This window comes from Symphalangus syndactylus, chromosome 13 (assembly GCF_028878055.3).
Source record: "Symphalangus syndactylus isolate Jambi chromosome 13, NHGRI_mSymSyn1-v2.1_pri, whole genome shotgun sequence".
Classification (NCBI taxonomy): Eukaryota; Metazoa; Chordata; class Mammalia; order Primates; family Hylobatidae; genus Symphalangus; species Symphalangus syndactylus.
In genome coordinates, this window is record NC_072435.2 from 83,199,382 (window position 1) to 83,220,930 (window position 21,549).

The window sequence follows — 21,549 nt, forward strand, 5'->3', positions numbered from 1 at the left end:
GCAGACAGATTTTGTAGCTGCCAATTAAAACATTGTTCAACAACTGCCCTGAGTAATAAACCAATCTTTGTCTCTTTCTACCATGCATTAAAGTGTATTTCTATTGGAATTCCTCTAACATATTCATCACCAAACTGTAACCCTGAGACTTCATTCAATGTATTTACATTTTATATGTTATCATTGCTGAGGGCCCAGCTTAAAATCCAGGTAAAGAAATAAGAAGTGAGGTTTCTTCCATAAAGAATATTGCAAAACAGAAATCAAAGGCACAGTTTTACTTCTCAATCTGTGCAATAACTTGGTTTACAATTAAAGAATGATTTTAATTGTCAAACTTTTAAATTTTATTAAAATGTTTGGAGTAATGCATGCAATGAATTCCAGACCTACATAAATACACTGGCAGCTGTTGGTAATTTGCATTTTTATCAGTTTTGAAAGAGCACAACGTACTTCCTGCATCTTATTTTCAGAATTTGCATTTTTATCATCTTTGGCTATCCACTATATAGCATGGAGTACTTGAGTATCTCATTCTTTGAATTTTCATTCTTGATTGTAAATCAGATGATGTCTGGCACTTTTTTTCTCATTTTTATCTTCTCTCAACCTCCAGGTTTACTTGCTCCCATTTCTTCTTGGCTCTAATAATAAAATACACAAAATATTTCAATTATTTTCTTGTTTAGTGCACTGATATTTTGTTCTTCTTTTGCTAATTACTTGCCCTAAATCTAAAGGCAAAGAAAAACTAATCTTATTGTTTTAATTTATCAGTTTTCAAAATGCCATTCAAATAGTCCACTTCTTTTTGATGCTTACTATGTTTTGCATTTGGATGGAGGGGTGGAAAAGAATGGAAGTGACATTGTATATAACGCTGTGCTATGGGACATGCAGAATGAACAGAACGAAGGCTCCATCATATGGAGACAAGCAACTTCACTCGCACCAGCAATATCCCTATTACAAAGGACATGTGGCCTCAAGAGAAGGTCACCAATGAGAATGACATCTCCAGTTGCCTTCAGCTTCTGCCCCTAATTCCCACAGACGTGTGCATTCTCCTGTATTATTGCATTATCCCCACAGTATCCAACAACATTTTTCCAAAAGGCTTCTCCTGTCCATTTACACTTCTGTGGCCCTGGCTGCCAGTGCCCTAGAGGAACAGACTCATGGCAGCTTGTGTTTTCTGCCTCCTTTCTTCCAGCCGTCCATCTGTCCACTGGGAAATGTTGAAAATGCTGCTCTGTGACCTAGCAGGAATATGTGCAGGAAGAAACATAAGCTAATCTTTCTCTTCCTATGCTGGTGATGACAACAATTGGGAAGCATAAGCATTGTGAGGTTATGCATTTCCCAATCAAAAGAAAATAAGAAAACAAACTATTTCATTATAAAATCTAATTTCTTAAGTTCTCATTCTTCCTCTGCATGTAAATTTAGTCCAGTTCAGTGATTTATTAGGCATCTCACTTTTACATTTCAGTCACATTCAGATTTAAAATTTTTTCTCAGGGTTTTCTCTGTACCCCACCTCCCTGCTACTGATCCTAATTTCTGGAATTGGAACAGGAGAGAATGTTTGTGGCTGTGGGAGAGCTAGTAAGAGAATATAATTTCAACAGTCCTGACATGGGCGGGTCCTGTGCTGGGCTCTTATTTTTCTTTAATGGTGGCCTAGATACCCAGTCTAAGGTTTCTTGAAATTTAATGTGTGTCTTAATCACCTGGGAATGTTGTTAAAATGCAGATTCTGATTCAGCAGGTCTGAGATGGAGATTCTACATTTTTAAAAAGCTCCCAGGTGATGTCATTGCAGCTAGTCCTCAGACCATAGTTTAATTAACAAGGATTTGGTCAGTGGATGCTGGCTCAGTTTCTCCTTGGCTCTCTGACAGAAGCAATCTGTCGAGATTACAGCTAAATACTGACCCACCCCAATATGGCTCAACAAAAGCCTCTTTCTGGTGCTTATCCTTTTAATCCCGGCCAGAAGACTTCATTCGGACCCACTGGTCCTCTCTCCCATGAACTCTCCCCCACTTGAGGCTCACAGGAATGTGAGATGCCCTCCCACGCAACCTTAGCACTTGAAAAATCTCGAGAAGCTGTCTCCAGTCCTCTCATATTAGACGTGGCTTGTCTTCTCCCTAACCCAGATAGCACTGAAAAATTTCTCTTCAAAGCTTTTCTCCCTAGATTGCATCTGGGAACTGCAGTGCAGCCGTACCTTGATGCATAGATTCAGTGCTAGACATAGATGGTACATGTATTATGTGCTGAAGTGACCCTTTCTTTCCTAAATTTCTCCTGTAATTTATGTTTAACTATCTGGGATGGGAGGGGAGAAGGCTATTGAAAGACAAAAGAAGTCATCAAGACGGGGATAAGGGAGGAGCACATCCCTTAATACTCCAAATATCACCTCACCCATAAGAGGACCATAGGAGACTAGTCCCAGCTACTCGGGAGGCTGAGGCAGGAGAATGGCGTGAACCCAGGAGGCGGAGCTTGCAGTGAGCCGAGATTGCGCCCCACTGCACTCCAGCCTGGGCGACAGAACGAGACTCCGTCTCAAAAAAAAAAAAAAAAAAAAGAGGACCACAGGAGAAAAGGCTATAGACCTCAACAATTTCAAGTTTCACCCAGGATTTTCATCAACTCTTCACCTCTTTCCCCACCCCCCAAATTCAGTGCTATCACATGTGAAAATTCACACAAAGTTAAGAGAAAGTATAATCAATTAAATAGCACTGCAGCAGGGTTCTCTTGCAGCACAATATGATTTGGGAAAGATGGGGGAACAATGGAAAACAGTGATCATCAGTATATAAACATATAACACACATCTGTGCCTTGAGTCACAGTTGTAGTCAGTAGGAGTTCCCTAACTGGAACTTTTTCTGAAATGTTCAGTTGTCTGAGAAGTAATTGAAAGCATTTTATCCCGTGTAGATTTCCAAACCTACTGAACCAGCCCAGGACAGTCGGGAAAAAGACACCAAGCTGTTTAGCAAAAGAAAAACCTGAGGTCAGGGATACAACAAACCTCTACCCTGAGGAGGTTCCAAGGAACCTCAGTCTCCCAGAGCACAGAGTTCCACAAGGAGGAGACCACAGTCCCTCAGAACCTGCTGGCTGAGAAATTTCATCTTGGATGTCCTGTCAGCCTATACCAGCCAATATTTGTCTATGGTAGATATAGCAAAGCTTTAATGTCTTGTGTGAAAATACAGTTTTACATATTTGCTTCGCAGCACAGCAAAAAAAAAAAAAAAAAAAAAAAAAAAATGCATCTTAACATATTACATGATTGCTGCAATTACTGTTTGTTGTCCAGGAAAGAACTGTATAAAAACGTTTTTGGGTAACACATAAAAATAGGCAAAGAGGAACACAGTAGAACAGTAAAATTAAATTACTAGTAGACAAGATATCTACTAAACTCCAAGTAATTAAGTGGGCATGTATATCTTGAAATTTTTATTTATCTTCATGTTTTCTAAAATACTCCTTGCACTTCAAAACTTACTCATTTTCAGAATTGCATGATACATTAAAACCACTTATAAATAGTTACCTGGATATATCTTTTCACGTTTTGAATATGTTTTTGAAAAAGGAATTTGTTTTCGCCATGCTGAATCATTACATGATGTTGACATATATTTGTCTGAGGGAAAAAAATCCGGAATTAAATATTTTATAACTTTAAAATCATATTCCAAGGGTGTTTCAAAGTTATAAACATCTCAGGGGTGAAGCTATTCTCTAAGTAATTCATTTTACCATTTCAAAGCTAAGGCATCAGGGATACAAGTGAGTTTATTAAGACCATTTAAGTTATAAGTGAGCATGGTTACAGATTCTTAATTGGCTGTTCAATGCTTCAAATAAGGGTAAGCTACAGGAGAGTATGATATCTAAATGTAATAAAAATTTTCACTGCATCACTTCATCATAGTTTTGCATAAATTCTGCTAATGTTTATTAGAGCTTTTATTTAAAAACTGTGAAACTATGAGGTACAGCCTAAGTCCCATGTCCTTCCATGAAGTGACTTCCGTGGTTGCAGTAATTGGCATGATGCAATAGTGAACTCACTGCCCCAGATAGCCAAAGCATTTATATCCTCACCTGGTCCTTAAATACTTATTTTTCTCTGACATATCTACATTTCTACTACTATCTAACAATGTTATATTTGTGTTTTCAAATATTACTATGCAGCTGTGTTCTCAAAGCATGATCCATAATACCAATAATTTGCATTTCTCTTGTGTTGACATTTGCACTAATAGTGCAAAAGCAATATAGAGTATGAATTCTGGCACCTTCACACAAACCTAGACATTGGCAACTCTTCTAGTACTCATTGTACTCTTCACAGCCATCCAGTTGCAGTAAAACAATAACAACAATAACAATATCAATAAATAAAATAATAGTAATAAATAAAATTAAAAGCAAGTTTCACCTGAGAATATGCTTATTTACAAATACACATCCATATATCATTCTATTTTAAAGCAAAAACAAAAATAATTTAAATAAGCTAATGTATATTTAAATTGTAAAAGAAATATATATACCTACTGTGTACCCATAAACTTTTTAAAAAATTTATTAAATTATAAAATAAACTAAGAAAGATATAGTCTTATGTCTCCATAAGTTCAAAATATTCAGAACTCCACTAACTAAACCGTGAACTTGGAGAAATACGAACATGAAATCATATAGAATTGAGCAGCATTTTGTTAAGTTTAGAGAACTGAAACCCAACTTCAAAAGAACAAAATCCATATGAGACATAGGAAGAAAAAGAGATAAAGAGATTTGGTTCTCTTCTCCCCTGTAACCTTGTACTTCCTGACATACACTATGACTTTGCCTATTACATGATGAAATGATTTAGAAGCAATCTATCTATGGTGAGAGAGATGAGAGGTTGTCAAAAATATGGCAATTAATCCCCAAACCAACCCTTTCAGAAAATAATCATGAAGTCCTACAGAAAAGTCAAGGCACTAGCCTAACAGTGAAAATTGAACCATGCAGTTAGTGGAACAAGAAAATGTCAGCCATTCCAAAACAATCCTCCAGAGTGACATAAAGCTGTCCAGGAGGAACAAAGTGCAGTGCTCTGAGAAAAAAACTCTAGGGAGGTGCGATCTAAAGTCATCTGCACACAACATGAGTTTTCTTCCATATCCTTTCAATCATCTGCAGGACTGCACATGGAAGAAATCCTCTCACTAGTTTCTGTGGTGGTGATGGCCAGGGAAAAGAAGAGGGGAGTAGGTTGTAGTGAAGATTAGCCAAGCTATCAGGAAATTCCATGGGAATGCAAACCACAGACAAGAGTAAACCACATCAACGAACGACCTCACCTGGACTGAGGTTGGGTCTGGGTTCCTTGTTAACATGGACTTTATTGAAGGACCCATGCATGGGCCTGCTGCAGGAAGGTGCATTCAACGCGACAGTCCTGACAGCATCTCTTTGAACGTGGATATAGGATGCATTCTCAGCATTTCGATTTTTATTACTGCGGCGATAACTCATTTTATTTTGGGGACTTGGGGCCTGTACTGCTGTAAAGAAAGGTGGGAGGGATTGAGGAATAAAACAGGCTGGTTTCACACCCATAAATAACATATTGCACTGTAAATACTTGATAGCATAATGGAAGCCAATAGAAGCCAAAATAAGTTTAGAGAAGTTGAGTTGACCCCTAAAGTAACATTTACGTCACATGACAGTAATTTGTTTTTCAGGTAGAAGATATATTTAATCTCTTTTAAAATTACAATTTAGAAATATCAAATATATGGACACCTTACCTCTCCACATTCCAGAGTTAGGAAAGTTCTTTGGTTCATCATAAATCCATTTTCTTTTTTTCACACCTTTAAAATGAGGCTTCTTCACTGGCTGGACATCATTCACTTAGAAAAGATACAAATTTTACAGTTTTTTAAGAGATGCTTTCATCTCTGAAATTACTGTAGGTGATAATTACAGATCTGTGCATTCACATGTCAAGCAAGAGGAAAAAATAAATGCACCATCCTAATACTTTACTTTTTAGAACAAAAGGTGATTTATTTTTAAGTGCCAAAAAATCTATCTTGGAAATAGATTGATGAAATAACTTTCCATAAGTAGCTTTCCTCAAAGAAAAACTTTCCTCTAAAGGAATGTGTGGATTCTTTTAAAGGAACATAAAATTCCATTCAAAATATAATTATAAATCTCATTATAACGCTATTGTTAAGTAGTTTTAGAACTCTTATTTTCAACATGAATCTTTTTGTACTCTTTTAGCCAAAACTACTACTTCTTAAGAAGTTGGATTAACGTAAAATACTTTCAGTGAATTTTACCTTATTATTTTAAGCTCTTAAGTTGGGTGTACAGATAGTTTGGTCAAGATTGAGCAATCAGAATTTATAAGTTCTAAGAATATTAAATTTTTCACTTTGTATTTGTATGTTTTTACATCAATATTTTATATGTATTCTCAATTTTTCAGGAATTTCTATGGTACATATCTCCAGAGAATCTTAAAACAATTTTGTAGAGGGGGCATTCTGTTACTTCACTGTGCAAGACTCCTGAAAATTCACAAGTGACCGCTGCACAGAGAAACTGAACATCAAGTGTACAGTGTAGACTACATTAGTTCTCTACAGTAAACTAATTAATCTTTTTGTGCCCTAACTTTCAGCTTAAGCTTTAAGCCCTCAATAAAGCTCTGATTCACTGTCTCCTCCTCAAACATCATGCCTCTGATCCATTCCCAAGCTCCCAGTGCAAGGATTTGGAATCCATATTTTTAACAAGTGCCACTAAACTGGGCTTCTTGAGGGCAAATCACAAGTATTCCCATCAGTGCCAGGCTGCGATCCAAGAATATTATAGGGGTTCAATAAATAAAACAAGGAACAGAAGGAAGAAGGGAAGGGATCAGCAAGATTCCCAAGTCTTTTTTTTTTTTTTTATACTTTAGGTTTTAGGGTACATGTGTACAATGTGCAGGTTTGTTACATATGTATCCATGTGCCATGTTGGTTTGCTGCACCCATTAACTCGTCATTTAGCATTAGGTATACCTCCTAATGCTGTCTCTCCCCCCTCCCCCCACCCCACAACAGTCCCCTGAGTGTGATGTTCCCCTTCCTGTGTCCATGAGTTCTCATTGTTCAATTCCCACCTATGTGTGAGAGCATGCGGTGTTTGGTTTTTTGTCCTTGCAATAGTTTACTGAGAATGATGTTTTCCAGTTTCATCCATGTCCCTACAAAGGACATGAACTCATCATTTTTTATGGCTGCATAGTATTCCATGGTGTACATGTGCCACATTTTCTTAATCCAGTCTATCGTTGGTGGACATTTGGCTTGGTTCCAAGTCTTTGCTATTGTGAATAGTGCCACAATAAACATACGTGTGCATGTGTCTTTATAGCAGCATGATTTATAGTCCTTTGGGTATATACCCAGTAATGGGATGGCTGGGTCAAATGGTATTTCTAGTTCTAGATCCCTGAGGAATCACCACACTGACTTCCACAATGGTTGAACTAGTTTACAGTCCAACCAACAGTGTAAAAGTGTTCCTGTTTCTCCACATCCTCTCCAGCACCTGTTGTTTCCTGACTTTTTAATGATGGCCATTCTAACTGGTGTGAGATGGTATCTCATTGTGGTTTTGATTTGCATTTCTCTGATGGCCAGTGATGATGAGCATTTTTTCATGTGTTTTTTGGCTGCATGAATGTCTTCTTTTGAGAAGTGTCTGTTCATGTCCTTCACCCACTTTTTGATGGGGTTGTTTGTTTTTTTCTTGTAAATTTGTTTGAGTTCATTGTAGATTCTGGATATTAGCCCTTTGTCAGATGAGTAGGTTGCAAAAATTTTCTCCCATTCTGTAGGTTGCCTGTTCACTCTGATGATAGTTTCTTTTGCTGTGCAGAAGCTCTTTAGTTTAATTAGATCCCATTTGTCAATTTTGGCTTTTGTTGCCATTGCTTTTGGTGTTTTAGACATGAAGTCCTTGCCCATGCCTATGTCCTGAACGGTATTGCCTAGGTTTTCTTCCAGGGTTTTTATGGTTTTAGGTCTAACATATAAGTCTTTAATCCATCTTGAATTAATTTTTGTATAAGGTGTAAGGAAGGGATCCAGTTTCAGCTTTCTACATATGGCTAGCCAGTTTTCCCAGCACCATTTATTAAATAGGGAATCCTTTCCCCATTGCTTGTTTTTGTCAGGTTTGTCAAAGATCCCATAGTTGTAGATATGCAGCATTATTTCTGAGGGCTCTGTTCTGTTCCATTGATCTATGTCTCTGTTGTGGTACCAGTACCATGCTGTTTTGGTTACTGTAGCCTTGTAGTATAGTTTGAAGTCAGGTAGTGTGATGCCTCCAGCTTTGTTCTTTTGGCTTAGGATTGACTTGGCGATGCGGGCTCTTTTTTGGTTCCATATGAACTTTAAAGTAGTTTTTTCCAATTCTGTGAAGAAAGTCATTGGTAGCTTGATGGGGATGGCATTGAATCTATAAATTACCTTGGGCAGTGTGGCCATTTTCACGATATTGATTCTTCCAACCCATGAGCATGGAATGTTCTTCCATTTGTTTGTATCCTCTTTTATTTCATTGAGCAGTGGTTTGTAGTTCTCCTTGAAGAGGTCCTTCATGTCCCTTGTAAGTTGGATTCCTAGGTATTTTATTCTCTTTGAAGCAGTTGTGAATGGGAGTTCACTCATGATTTGGCTCTCTGTTTGTCTGTGATTGGTGTACAAGAATGCTTGTGATTTTTGTACATTGATTTTGTATCCTGAGACTTTCCTGAAGTTGCTAATCGGCTTAAGGAGATTTTGGACTGAGACAATGGGGTTTTCTAGATATACAATCATGTCATCTGCAAACAGGGACAATTTGACTTCCTCTTTTCCTAATTGAATACCCTTTATTTCCTTCTCCTGCCTGATTGCCCTGGCCAGAACTTCCAGCACTATGTTGAATAGGAGTGGTGAGAGAGGGCATCCCTGTCTTGTGCCAGTTTTCAAAGGGAATGCTTCCAGTTTTTGCCCATTCAGTGTGATATTGGCTGTGGGTTTGTCATAGATAGCTCTTATTATTTTGAGATACGTCCCATCAATACCTAATTTATTGAGAGTTTTTAGCATGAAGGGTTGTTGAATTTTGTCAAAGGCCTTTTCTGCATCTATTGAGATAGTCATGTGGTTTTTGTCTTTGGTTCTGTTTATATGCTGGATTACATTTATTGATTTGCGTATGTTGAACAAGCCTTGCATCCCAGGGATGAAGCCCACTTGATCATGGTGTATAAGCTTTTTGAAGTGCTGCTGGATTTGGTTTGCCAGTATTTTATTGAGGATTTTTGCATCAATGTTCATCAAGGATATTGGTCTGAAATTCTCTTTTTTGGTTATGTCTCTGCCAGGCTTTGGTATCAGGACGATGCTGGCCTCATAAAATGTGTTAGGGAGGATTCTCTCTTTTTCTATCGATTGGAATAGTTTCAGAAGGAATGGTACCAGTTCCTCCTTGTACCTTTGGTAGAATTCGGCTGTGAATCGAAGATTCCCAAGTCTTAACTGTATCAAGAGAAGTAGCTCACTGAACTGAATGTCAAGGAGAAGCCAAACTAATAAAAAATAATCCAAAACATAATAAAAAGCTGCCAATGTATTATTCCACTATGGGTGCAATTTAAAATGTTATGCTAGTGAATCTTCCAAAATGGTAGTGTATTATTCATTTTAATACCAAAATTAAACTAGTGGGAGAACATATAATTTACTAGAACCTACATCACAGTTCACTGTCAGAGTTAGTAGAGGATATTGTCTTTAATTCTTAGTTCTGAATAATTTTTAAACCTTTTTTCTTTCTTTTTTAAAATTCTATTTTAAATAAGCAAAACAAATCCATGGTAAGACAAATATATCTAAGGCCAAAAAGTGATAGAGCTAATGTCTCACTTGAAGAGGGGTCCTCTCTGCACTTCATACTGATATTCTCAGTAGCATTTAATACATGCATTGTAGGTACCGGTCGAGTAGTTAGGGAACGCTTTGGATGAGGACTCTCCTTGTTATCTTTTAAAGCAAATTAAGAAAATAAAATGTGAATATTAGTTTTAAAAAAAGCATTTCAGTTGTTATTTCACTATTCAAACATTACATGATGGGAACACCTCTTTAAAATAATATATATATTTATGAATTGTGAGAAAAGCGTCATTAACATTCCCTAGTTGCCACATGGATTTCGAAATGTCACGAGTAACAAAACAAAACTCGGAAACTATAGCCATCATTTTCAATATGTAAATAGAAAATCGTGGCAGTATTTTTAATATTTCCATACAAAAGATTTAAAAGGTTTTGCATTTTTACATTGAATGGTCCCATTTAAATTGCGGTTCTGAAAATATTTTAAATTTAACAACTTTAACTTGCTATATGCTTTGGAGCAGGACTCCTTAGTAGAGCTTTCCATAATGATGAAAATGTTCTAAATCTGTGCTGTTCAATATGGCAGCCACTAGCCTCCTGTGACTGTTGAGCACATGGAATGTGGCTAGTGCCAATGAAAAACTGAATTTTTTATTTTATTCAGCTTTAACTTAAATTTAAAGAGTCATACATAGCTGGTGGCTACCACATTAGCAGCTTTAAGAGTTTCTTTGATGGACTGGGGAAAACCTTTCCATCTCTGAGTGAGAAAATGAGAGAAAGATTTACAATTTTCCACAAAAATAATTTGATCACAGGCAACCTTTCCTATGCTTGAGAATATTTAATGGTAGATAAAATGGGTTTATATTTTTATTGAAAGCATGTGAAGCCCCCTAATTGCAGGACAGCTGTACTTTTAGTCTGCGACTGAGAGGCACTCAGTAGAGAGATACCAGCTGGTGGATTTTAAGTGCAGTTAAGGGCAGTGTAAAACTCTAGAGGATGTATTTTATCATATCTCTTGATTATTCACAGACTAGTGTTAGCAACAATTATAAAATACAAAAGTCTTTTTGAGATTAAACTCTTCACAATGTTCACAAGCAATGTTTTCTAACAAAATTCATTTATACTGATATTATAAATTAAAGGACTTGGTATTGCCATTTAAGAGAGCCAGTAACTTTAGAACTCGCAATACTAGAAATTATACAGTCCAACAGGCTACTGTTCAGGTAAGAAAACTAAAAAAATGGTCATACAATTAGGGACAGAGCCAGGACTGGACCCTTAGAGCTCTTGACTCCTATTCAGTGTATATTTTGATTTATTACCATTCCTCTTATATTGGTTTTTATAATAAGCAAGCCTATCTTTAACTTGTCCAGCCAAATTACAAATGAATCAAAATTATATAATAATTCATTACCTTTAGTATTTGAACATTTTGATATGGTGATTTCTTTCTCTTCAGTTAAAGCTTCACTTTCATCGACTCCAAGAAATATGACCCTCTGCGGAACATAACAGTCACCTCCTATGACAAAACCTTACTGTCAGTGGCAACAATGGCAGAAAGTGGTACAAACTAGCTTTCAACACAGGAACATTTTCTACAATACCCCTTTGGTTCACTTTTCTTTGGACACTTCTCAGTGATACCATATCCATCTCCATATATTTATATGCTTAGATTACATGAATATTAATATATATGTATATGAATATGCAGTATGTAAACTTACATATAGATAATTGCAAGAAAATTCAGAGTCAACAAAATTTTCCTTAATGTATAATAATCTTTAGTCCCACCCTTTAGAGATACTCAGAGTAAATGTAATTTATCTTCCATATAACATCTTCAGATATATTAAAGCAGTTTCCATATTTCCCCAAGGACTTCTATTTCCCAGGATAAATATCCATAGTTGCTTCAAACGTTACATACAAAATTCCAAAATTCTTCACCATACAAATTACCTTTTCTTAACGTATTTGTTTCAAATAACCTTATTTTAAAATGACACCCAAATGTGAACTAAGCTGTGGAGAAATCAGCAGAACTAGTAAAATAATACTTGCCATTCATGGAGTAATTTTCTAGGAATGTGACCCTTTACTGAGTACTTTAAATCACATTTAACTATCTTTCTGTACTGCTTCTAATAATCCAATGTGACTTTACCGTTGCTGTTTGGTAGTGAAGACACATGCCTAAATTGTTGTAAAACATTGTGGCCAAAAAAAATCACTCTATTTTCCCCTCAAAAACACCATCATATTGGGTTTTTCCCAGCTTAAAGAAAAGCCACTATTTAATGTTTTGCACCTAAATGTAAGAATGTATGTTTATCATTGCTTGAAATTACCCTGTAAATTTGGCTCATTGTTCCAACAAATTAACCTCCAGTTAACTGTAAAGTTTATAAACATGTCTACATTCACCTAGTCATTCAATGCATTTGAACATATCATCCTTTATTCTACAAGTATTTACTGAGTGCACATAATGTGCCAGGCATTCTACTACAGAGATTTATCTATAGTGATTGATTATATACAGTTCCTAGCCTCAAGGAGCTTACACAAAACCAGTGATAAAAATGTCAAAAAGATTTTTGGTTTCTACCATGACCAAAATGGCTTTTATTAGAATAACTTTCATCTCAAAAACAACTATAAAATACCAAAACAAACTGATTGGAAAACAACCCAGTGCATGTGACTGCAATGCCTGAGAGCAATGGAAGGACACAAAGTCAATTGTATGTTCACATTCACCCTGGCTTTTTTCCCTGAAGGAGTTACACTCCACACTCACTACAGATTTTTCCCTGAAAGTGACACCAAGGAGGTGAAAAAGAAAGAGCCAAAAGTCTGGGACTAATTGGCTTGAAATTGAGGGGGGAATGAAAAAGGAAGAACAACAAAGAAGTTCCTCTGAAATAGGCATAAAACTCCCTTTAAATTGTTATCTGACTCCCATACTTTTCAGGTACAGTGTGGAACCCTAGGAAATAAGCAAAAACAGCATCTGGGAGGCTAAAAACTGGTCAGAGATTTCAGCATCTACACACTGCTTGGGAAGTAAAATTTGGCATTCAACCTTTGCCAGAGTAGAAGTATCTTGGTGAACATCCCATGTCTCAGGTGATAACCCAGTAAAGCAATGTTTTAGGGGTAAGGGTCTTATCCAAGGAATAAGGACTATACCTTCAAAGAAAGGAAAAATAATGTATCATCTACGGCATCATCCCTAATAAAGCCCAAAGCTAGTCCTGCACAGAATCAAGGTGGCCTGCTGATAGTCTAGCTGCCTGCCAGGAGAAAAGTTTCTCTGTGGAGAAATAACATCATTCACACACTATGTAATTTTTATCTATATTGTTCAGCATCAAATAAAATATTAGAAGGCATAGTAAGACAGGACAATTGAGCAAAAACCTGAGGAAAATGAAAGATACCCAAGCGTAATCAAACAGGAAGTTGCAAAAAATAACAGGAACATTATCAAAATAGAGAACTGATGGAGAATTTAAGGAGAAAATCAATAGGAAGGTCAAATAGAAATTCAGAATTTAAAATATGGATTAAAGAGCAGAGAGGAAGAGAATTAGTGAATAGGACAGTAGGTTGTCAGAAAGTATCCAGATTTATCTAGAGAAATCAATAAGAAAAAAAAGTTTAAAATGGGCTAGAGACTTAAAAATGCACCAGACAAAAGAGAAAGTCAAAATGGCCAATAAGTTTATGAAAAGGTGCTAACATTATGAGTCATCAGGGAAATACAAATTAAAACTACAATGATGTACCACTTGCCACCCACCAGAAAGGCTAAAGTTAAAGGACTGAAAATACTAATTGTGGGAAGGATACAGAGCAAGCTAATCTCAAAGAAAAGGTATGTATATGGCCTTTAGAAGACATGTACAAGGATGTTAATAATAGTCCCAAACTGGAAATATTGTCCGTCAAATCCCAATATCAATACTCATGGTGCTTTCGTGCGTTGTTTTTATGTTTGTTTGTTGTTTGCAAACGTATGCAGAGTGGTGAAAATTGTGAGTTGCTGGACCCGCACATTCCTAGCTGAGGTCTAACAATGGCAATGCTCAGCATTCTCATTTCAGTTCATACAGAGATGACCAGAGAATGGCTGGAGACAGGAGAGGGCAGCACAGCACAGTGGAAGAAGCTCTCATTCTGGGGAGAGGTGGAAGGAGTTTGAGTCCCAGTTCTGAGGCTTGTTAGTGAGGCAACCTCAAGAGAGTCACTTAAGACTTCTGAACTTTGTTTTCTCTTTTGTAAAATAAGGAAAACAGAATATACCAGGATCAGTAATTTCTATGATTTAAGGTTATAATCTCTGTGAGATGTATGTATATGTGTGTGTGTACATAGTTCCCTGAGGAGCAATGGTTCAGTGTTTGCTAATTCAGTGTTCATGTCAACTTTATAGAACATAGCTACCAGGAATAACAAGAATCAATTGTGTGTGTATTTGTGTGTGTATCAACTGTGTGTGTATATATACTATATACATAGAGAGAGAAATGCCCATGTTTGTTTTTATATATACATACACATATACAGTATATGTCTTATATGTAGATATGTGTGTATATATGTGGTATATATCTATCTATCTATCTATAGATATTTACAGATATTTACAGCAAAGTAAAAAAAAAAAAGATATTTACTGCTACAGTCAACAGCATGGATCACTCTAATACAAAGAGCATTAAGTAAAAGAATCCAAACTAAAAGAGTTCAAACTGTATATTTCCACTTATATAAAGGTCAAAAAATGCAAAATTAGCCTATAGTAATAGCGACCAGAGTAGTGGTTACCACTGGGAGAAGACTATTGACTTGGAGAGAAGGAGCCATCTGGATTGCCATAAATATGGTTATATTGATAAATATACAAGTAAAATTTTAACAAGCTATTCACTTCAGATCTGTGACCTTTATTAAAGTGCAATAACACATTAAAATAATATTAAGACAAGACAATGCCTCAAGTATTTTTCTTGAAATGAATACTAATTCATTAATTATAATTTCAGTTTTGATCATCTTCATTTCAAAGATGTCTTATGAATACAGGAGCCTAAATATGTTTAGATATACCTATCATACACATATACCTAGAAGATTTTTTTATCTAGTGACACAGAGAACATTATGATGCCTGGAAAATCAATAAGCTTGACTATACCAGAATTTAGTATACCAGATAATGGAATTTTTTTAATATTCTTTTGGTATGGTTTTTCAACTAGTTCATTACTCTAACAATATTATTAATACTAGATAGGCTAATGACAGTATAATGACATTCTCACATTTTCTAACTCCCAACAAAGTAGGAAATATATTATTAATGTTACAAAGTGAAGGAAAGTTTATTTTTATATGAAACCATTAGTTTATCAATGGTTGAAAATAACCTTTTATTAACCAAAAAGTCTATCTGATTTAATGATATTTCAATAAACTGTTCAATTAGGATTGCTCGGGTTAAGTGGATACCACTTATATAGGTTATATAGACAGTGTGAACTCCGTTGGGAGAAACTGCCAGTGTTTCTATTTTGTAGCTAAAACTTATTGCTTCAAGGCAATCAAACAATTACAGCTAGACTAAAACAATGACAGCTAGACTAAAACAGCTAGACTAAAACTGCTGCAGATATAAGAAAGGAGAAAAAATAATCAAATTAGCACCAAAAAAAAAAGGCAGTGGGAGGCACACAGAAGAAAATGGCTGACACCAGGACAGCAGAAAGTATCACCAATATGCCTAAGAGATACCGGTACTTACTGATACCTGCTCTCAACCTCCTTCCCATTCTTCACACACATTCTTCCCACCAGCCACACCTTTCAACCTCCCCACAAAGTCTCTATATATTTTCAAAACAAACGCTTGGAATTTTCAGTCAAGAGACAGATTTTCCAACAAGTTTATGCTAAAAAGCAGTTCCAAAATATTTAAGCTATAATACACAGTTAGAATGTGATGACAAATGATATATATTTGAATATAGCTCCTTAAAAGTAGACTTTAAGTCCACTGGGCTCGGTGGCTCATGCCTGTAATCCCAGCACTTTGGGAGGCCAAGGCGGGTGGATCACCTGAGGTCAGGAGTTTGAGACCAGCCTGACCAACATGGTGAAACCCCGTCTCTACTAAAAATACAAAAATTAGCCTGGTGTGGTGGCGCACACCTGTAGTGCCAGCTACTTAGGAGGCTAAGGCAGGAGAATAGCTTGAACTCGGGAGACGGAGGTTGCAGTGAGCCAAGATCACGCCACTGCACTCCAGCCTAGGCGACAAAGTGAGACTTCCGTCTCATAAATAAATAAATAAATAGATAAATAAAAAGTAGACTTAATCAAATGATTTATTAAGTGCCTCCTTCATTTATAGCTCTGTTATAGTTTATTACAGCACCTACATAACACCTGAATTCATTACAGTCTGGAGTTGAGCCTACACACAGACACACACACATGTGCACACACACACACACAGGTTTCTCATTAAATTATGGAAAATGGAATGTCTTACACACTGAACACAAATTCGCACAAGGTATTTGGCAGAGATTTTGGTCTCTGAAAGCAACTGATTTTGTGATATACCTCCAAACTCTTGTTTAAACATGACATGGACAAAAAAAGAAAATTAGTTGTAAAAGATAAAAATTCAGACTCATTTATTATGTGGTGATATATTCAGAGTCAATCAGTAATAAATTAACTCACCTCCATCTTCAAAAGCATCAATGTCAGTCTTTGGTTTCCCATGCAATGATGTTTTTATTTCACCTTGCCTTTCATATTGGCTAAGTTTTGTCGGAACTGTAAGACTATCTCCTAGAAATAGGAAGAAGAAACGTCACCCCAGAAATTATTAGATGCTTAAATAAGAAATTTATGATAGAATTCGTGATGAGAGTAAAAAAGCTTTAAAGTTAATGCAAGTATTGTTTGCACAGTGATCTGATGAACATTAAATTAATAAATACATGAGTTTTAAATTCTGTGTCAACAAAGAAGTAAGCAAGTATATTCTCCTATTTGGATTATTTATTCAATGGCAATTAAAAATTGTAAGCAATCTAACACTATTGTATATACATAATATATCTAGTTTGATATGTTTCTCATATAAGGAATTTTATAATATTGCTTTTGATTTTATCTGTTCACCATGAACAATCAGATAAAAAGTATTAGACTCACTATTGACTACAAAATGCTAATTACATTGATAATTAAATAATACTCTCAGCTTTCCTCATGCATTTCTGGATAATTTTCTTCTAAAATAAACTATTAAAAGCAAAATAAAAGAGACATGACAACCTAATGCAATGTGTGGTTCTGGATTGGATCCTAGACTAGGGGAAAAAATTTATTTTACTATAAAGCACATTAATGGCATAACTGGTAAAATTTGTGGGAAAAGAAGGTTGTAAATGATATTCTATCAGTGGTTAGTTTCTGATTTTTATATTTATACTACAGTTATGTAAAAGCAAAGAGATATCATGTCTGTAACTTATTATCTCAAACAATTCAGAAGATTATAATAACAATGTATATATTTAGGAGAGTGAAAATTCAAATGTGCTAAAATGCTAACGTTTGAAGGAAATCTAGGTGAAGGGTATATAGGAATTAACCGAAACTATTTAAAAATAAAAAGCCTTTTAAAGCATAATATAAAGCAAAAGTACATATAATTGTCTTTATAATCTGCCATTTTTAATGTTCATTGCTAACTTGTTTTCTTCTTTTGTTTTTGTTTCCTTTTGTTTTTTCTCCTCTGAGTAGTGCGGGCCTGCAATCTGTCCTTCCCTATATGGTTCCCAAGGTTTGCGGACTCTTCTCTGTCTGATGGTGTGTTGCTGCCACCTATCGCCACGTTTGAATAGTTCGCTACAAAACAGACGCGTATCTTGCAGATGTTCATCCACAGTAAATCAGATTCTCCAAAGGTAAGCGCCATAAAACGCAGAGCCTTCGATTTGTTCTCCAGCATGGCCCCTGAAATAGTCTGGTCCACAGAAGACTTTCATTCAATGACCAAATAATCTCTGTTCTGCCACTAGCGTCATTCTGTGATCTCTCTTTTGTTCTTCTTGGGCTAGGTTTACTTTTCTATTCAGAAAGAAAAATCTAGACCTCTTTTACAGGGGTATTTATTTCAAAGACAAATAAAATGGTAAAAGCAAATTATTTACAGCATTACCCCATGGAGTCTGTAGTGTCATTACGTGTTAATGAAGTCTATTCATTCTGTCACCTCTCTAGGATAACATAATCCCATTAATAGCAGCTTTGGGTCATCCAATACAAACACTTTCTTCTGGTGCTCAATTACGATGTATTATTTATCATTTTATTCTTCTGTACATCATACTAAATAATTCAGTCTATCACACCAAGTATCTCTTATAGATCACTATGAATGCTGCCTTTTCATTTCTTACCTTCTTGCAATTCACTGCCATTTTCCAAGGGCTTTTCTAACTCTTTTTCTGCTGTAGGGGTCATGCTTTTTGATGATAAAATATCTGGAGGAGTATGAAATCTGTAGTATTCCCCTAATCAACCATAAGAAAAGTAATGGTTAGTGTATTTATCACATCAAGTATTAGAAAATACAAAAATGTTTGATTTCTTACCAGATTTATAACACGTCTCCTTTATTGCTCTTTTTTCTTCAATTTCTTCAGGAGTCTTTGTCCATAAACTAGAAGCGTCTATAGGATATATATTTTTAAATTAAATTGTCCCAACACCAAATAATCTGAAAATTTATCAACCAGAAAGGAAAACCCCAAATACCATTCTCATGGATAGATTACTTTTTTATATTTTTAAAATCAATAATTTTGCATACTAGTAAATGCTTCAAATTGCTACATTTTAAGTATTGAAAACAATGTCAAGAGAAAACAAGGGGCTATGTATTATGTACTTTGAAATGAGATGCTGAATGTATAGACTCAGTGTTGAGATGGTGTATGTTTATTTTGAGTTTGAGGTAGGCATGAGAGACATGGAACTGCAGCACACAGAACAGTAATAAATAGCTCAGTATATCCCTAAGCACAGAAACTATGGTGGCCCATAGTCCATAGAAGGACATATTCCAGCACAAAGACAGACTGAGAGTTTTTCTTCATGTTTATCTTGTATATACACACTTTCTGGCACCACTGTGCTGGGTTGATATGGGAGGCAAAGGATGAACTAAAATGCAAAGACATGGGTCCTAAGCCTGTTCATACTCTTGTGAGGATGACTTAGAATAATGCAAATGACAGTAATTTATAGATTATTAACTACTACATAGTTCTCTATAACTTCCAGGATTAAACCTGAAACTTTTTGTATGTATGTATGTAAACAGATACACATGTACATCAATGTTTTAGAAACAGTTATATATAAAAAAGATAGCTTATTAGTATCTCTATGAGCACCTGTAGATATATAAATATATATATATATATACACATTTATATAGATATATATTTTATACTTTAAGTTCTGGGATACATGTGCAGAACGTGCAGGTTTGTTACATAGGTATACACGTGCCACAGTGGTTTGCTGCACCCATCAACCCATCATCTACATTAGGTATCTCTCCTAATGTTATCCCTCCCCTGGCCACCCACACCCCAACAGGCCCTGGTGTGTGATGTTCCCCTCCCCGTGTCCATGTGTTCTCATTGTTCAACTCCCACCTATAAGTGAGAACATGCAGTGTTTGGTTTTCCGTTCTTGTGTTAGTTTGCTGAGAATAATGGTTTCCAGCTTCATCCATGTCCCTGCAAAGGACATGAACTCATCCTTTCTTATGGCTGCATAGTATTCCATGGTGTATATGAAGCACCTATGTATACTTAAGCATAAGATCTGTCTCCCAGCCATCATATAACAAAAACTTTCCAATCCAAAAGATCATAAATATGTAGAACAAATTAGAACATAATTAATTAAATTTGTTTAATACAATTATAGTTATTTTCTCAGCAAAATCTGCCTTATATATTACATCATAAACCTTTATAGTTAAACACATACGTAGAAAATGTAAGGTTTTTGAATATGCATTGTAAACCTGAAAAAAGGTCTACTAACCATTTTGTTCATCTACTTCCTCTTCTTCCTCAAAATTAGTTTTTAAAACTAAAGGATGGTGGATGGGTCGTGATATATTTTCCTGAGGTTTCAGATGTTCCTGACTCTGGGTCTGGTGTGGAATTCCTTCCTGACTTTCTTTCTGTAGTGTGATATCTGCACAGAAAATGCAACATTTTAGTCTGTTCAAGATATATGTGATGATAAGTAGACTTAATGATCAATCATTGCCCTCCTAATTAACTATATATTATTTTAAAGTGTGTACAATAATAATACATTAATGGATTGTGTTTCTACACACTAGCAATGATTAAACTGAAAAATGAAAAATAATTCCACTTACAATAGCATCAAAGAGAAAAAAATTTAGGAATTAATTTTAGCATAAGATGTGCAAAATTTACATTCTGAAAAAGATTGTTGAAATAAGATAAAAATATTGTTGAAAAAAGTTAAAAAACTATTGAAATGGAAAGATATCCTTGTTTATGGATTGATTTGTGGTTGGTATGGCAATATTTTCCAAATTAATCTATAGGTATGATACAACTCTCATCAAAATCCCAATGGACTTATTTGCAAAAATTGAGAAGCTGATTCTACAATTTATATGGACATTACTACAAAACTAAAGTAATCAAGACTATCTAGACTAGCATAAAAATAAAAGTAGATCTATGTATCATTGGAATAGGACTGCAAGACCAGAACTAAATCTTTATATGAATGAACTTATGCTCAAATGATTTTCAACAAGAGTACATAGACGATTCAATGGGGGAAAGAATAGTATTTTCAACAAATGTTGCTGGGACGACTAGATTGCCACATGCAAAGTAATTAAGTTGCACAACTTCATCACATTAGAACAAAAATTCATGCAAAGTGGATCTGCGAACAAAATGAAAGAGCTGAAGCTATAAAAGTCATAGAAGAACCCTTAGGTCATGCAAAGCTTTTTTAGATATGACACCAAAAGAAAAAGCAGTCAGTGAAAAATAGCCAGCTCCCTGGCAGATGGAGGTGAGCCATGATAGCACCGGCCAGCAAGTCCCAGATTTTGCTAGAAAGCAGTTCCTAGCCCTCTCAGCCAGATAATGAAGAAACACTCAGAACCCCGAGGTGACGCAGAAAGAATAAATGAGATCCAGCCTGGGCAACATGGCGAAACCCTATCTCTACAAAACATACAAAAATTAGCCAAGTGTGATAGCGCACACCTGTAGTCCCAGCTACTCAGGAGGCTGAGGTGGAAGCATCACTTGAGCCTGAGAGGTTAAGGCTGCATTTAGCCAAGATCATGCCACTGCACTCTAGCCTGAGCAACAGAGCAAGACTCTGTTTCAAAACAAAAACAAAAACA

General features: G+C 35.7%; 1 protein-coding gene across 5 annotated transcripts in view; it reads right to left on the reverse strand.

Moving 5' to 3' along the window:
- Window positions 1-320: 320 nt before the first annotated feature.
- Window positions 321-21,549, reverse strand: part of CEP290 (centrosomal protein 290) — a 163,689-nt gene continuing 142,460 nt past the window's right edge. For all 5 annotated transcript variants that reach the window (XM_063615135.1, XM_063615136.1, XM_055235771.1 and 2 more), the window contains 10 exons: window positions 20,184-20,339; window positions 18,716-18,793; window positions 18,521-18,634; window positions 16,788-16,898; window positions 11,437-11,544; window positions 10,029-10,145; window positions 5,856-5,960; window positions 5,403-5,606; window positions 3,590-3,682; window positions 321-647 (listed from right to left, as the gene is read on the reverse strand). In XM_063615135.1, the coding sequence (XP_063471205.1) occupies window positions 622-647; window positions 3,590-3,682; window positions 5,403-5,606; window positions 5,856-5,960; window positions 10,029-10,145; window positions 11,437-11,544; window positions 16,788-16,898; window positions 18,521-18,634; window positions 18,716-18,793; window positions 20,184-20,339 (1,112 nt within the window). In that variant the 3' untranslated portion in view covers window positions 321-621. The remainder of the gene's footprint in view (window positions 648-3,589; window positions 3,683-5,402; window positions 5,607-5,855; window positions 5,961-10,028; window positions 10,146-11,436; window positions 11,545-16,787; window positions 16,899-18,520; window positions 18,635-18,715; window positions 18,794-20,183; window positions 20,340-21,549) is intronic.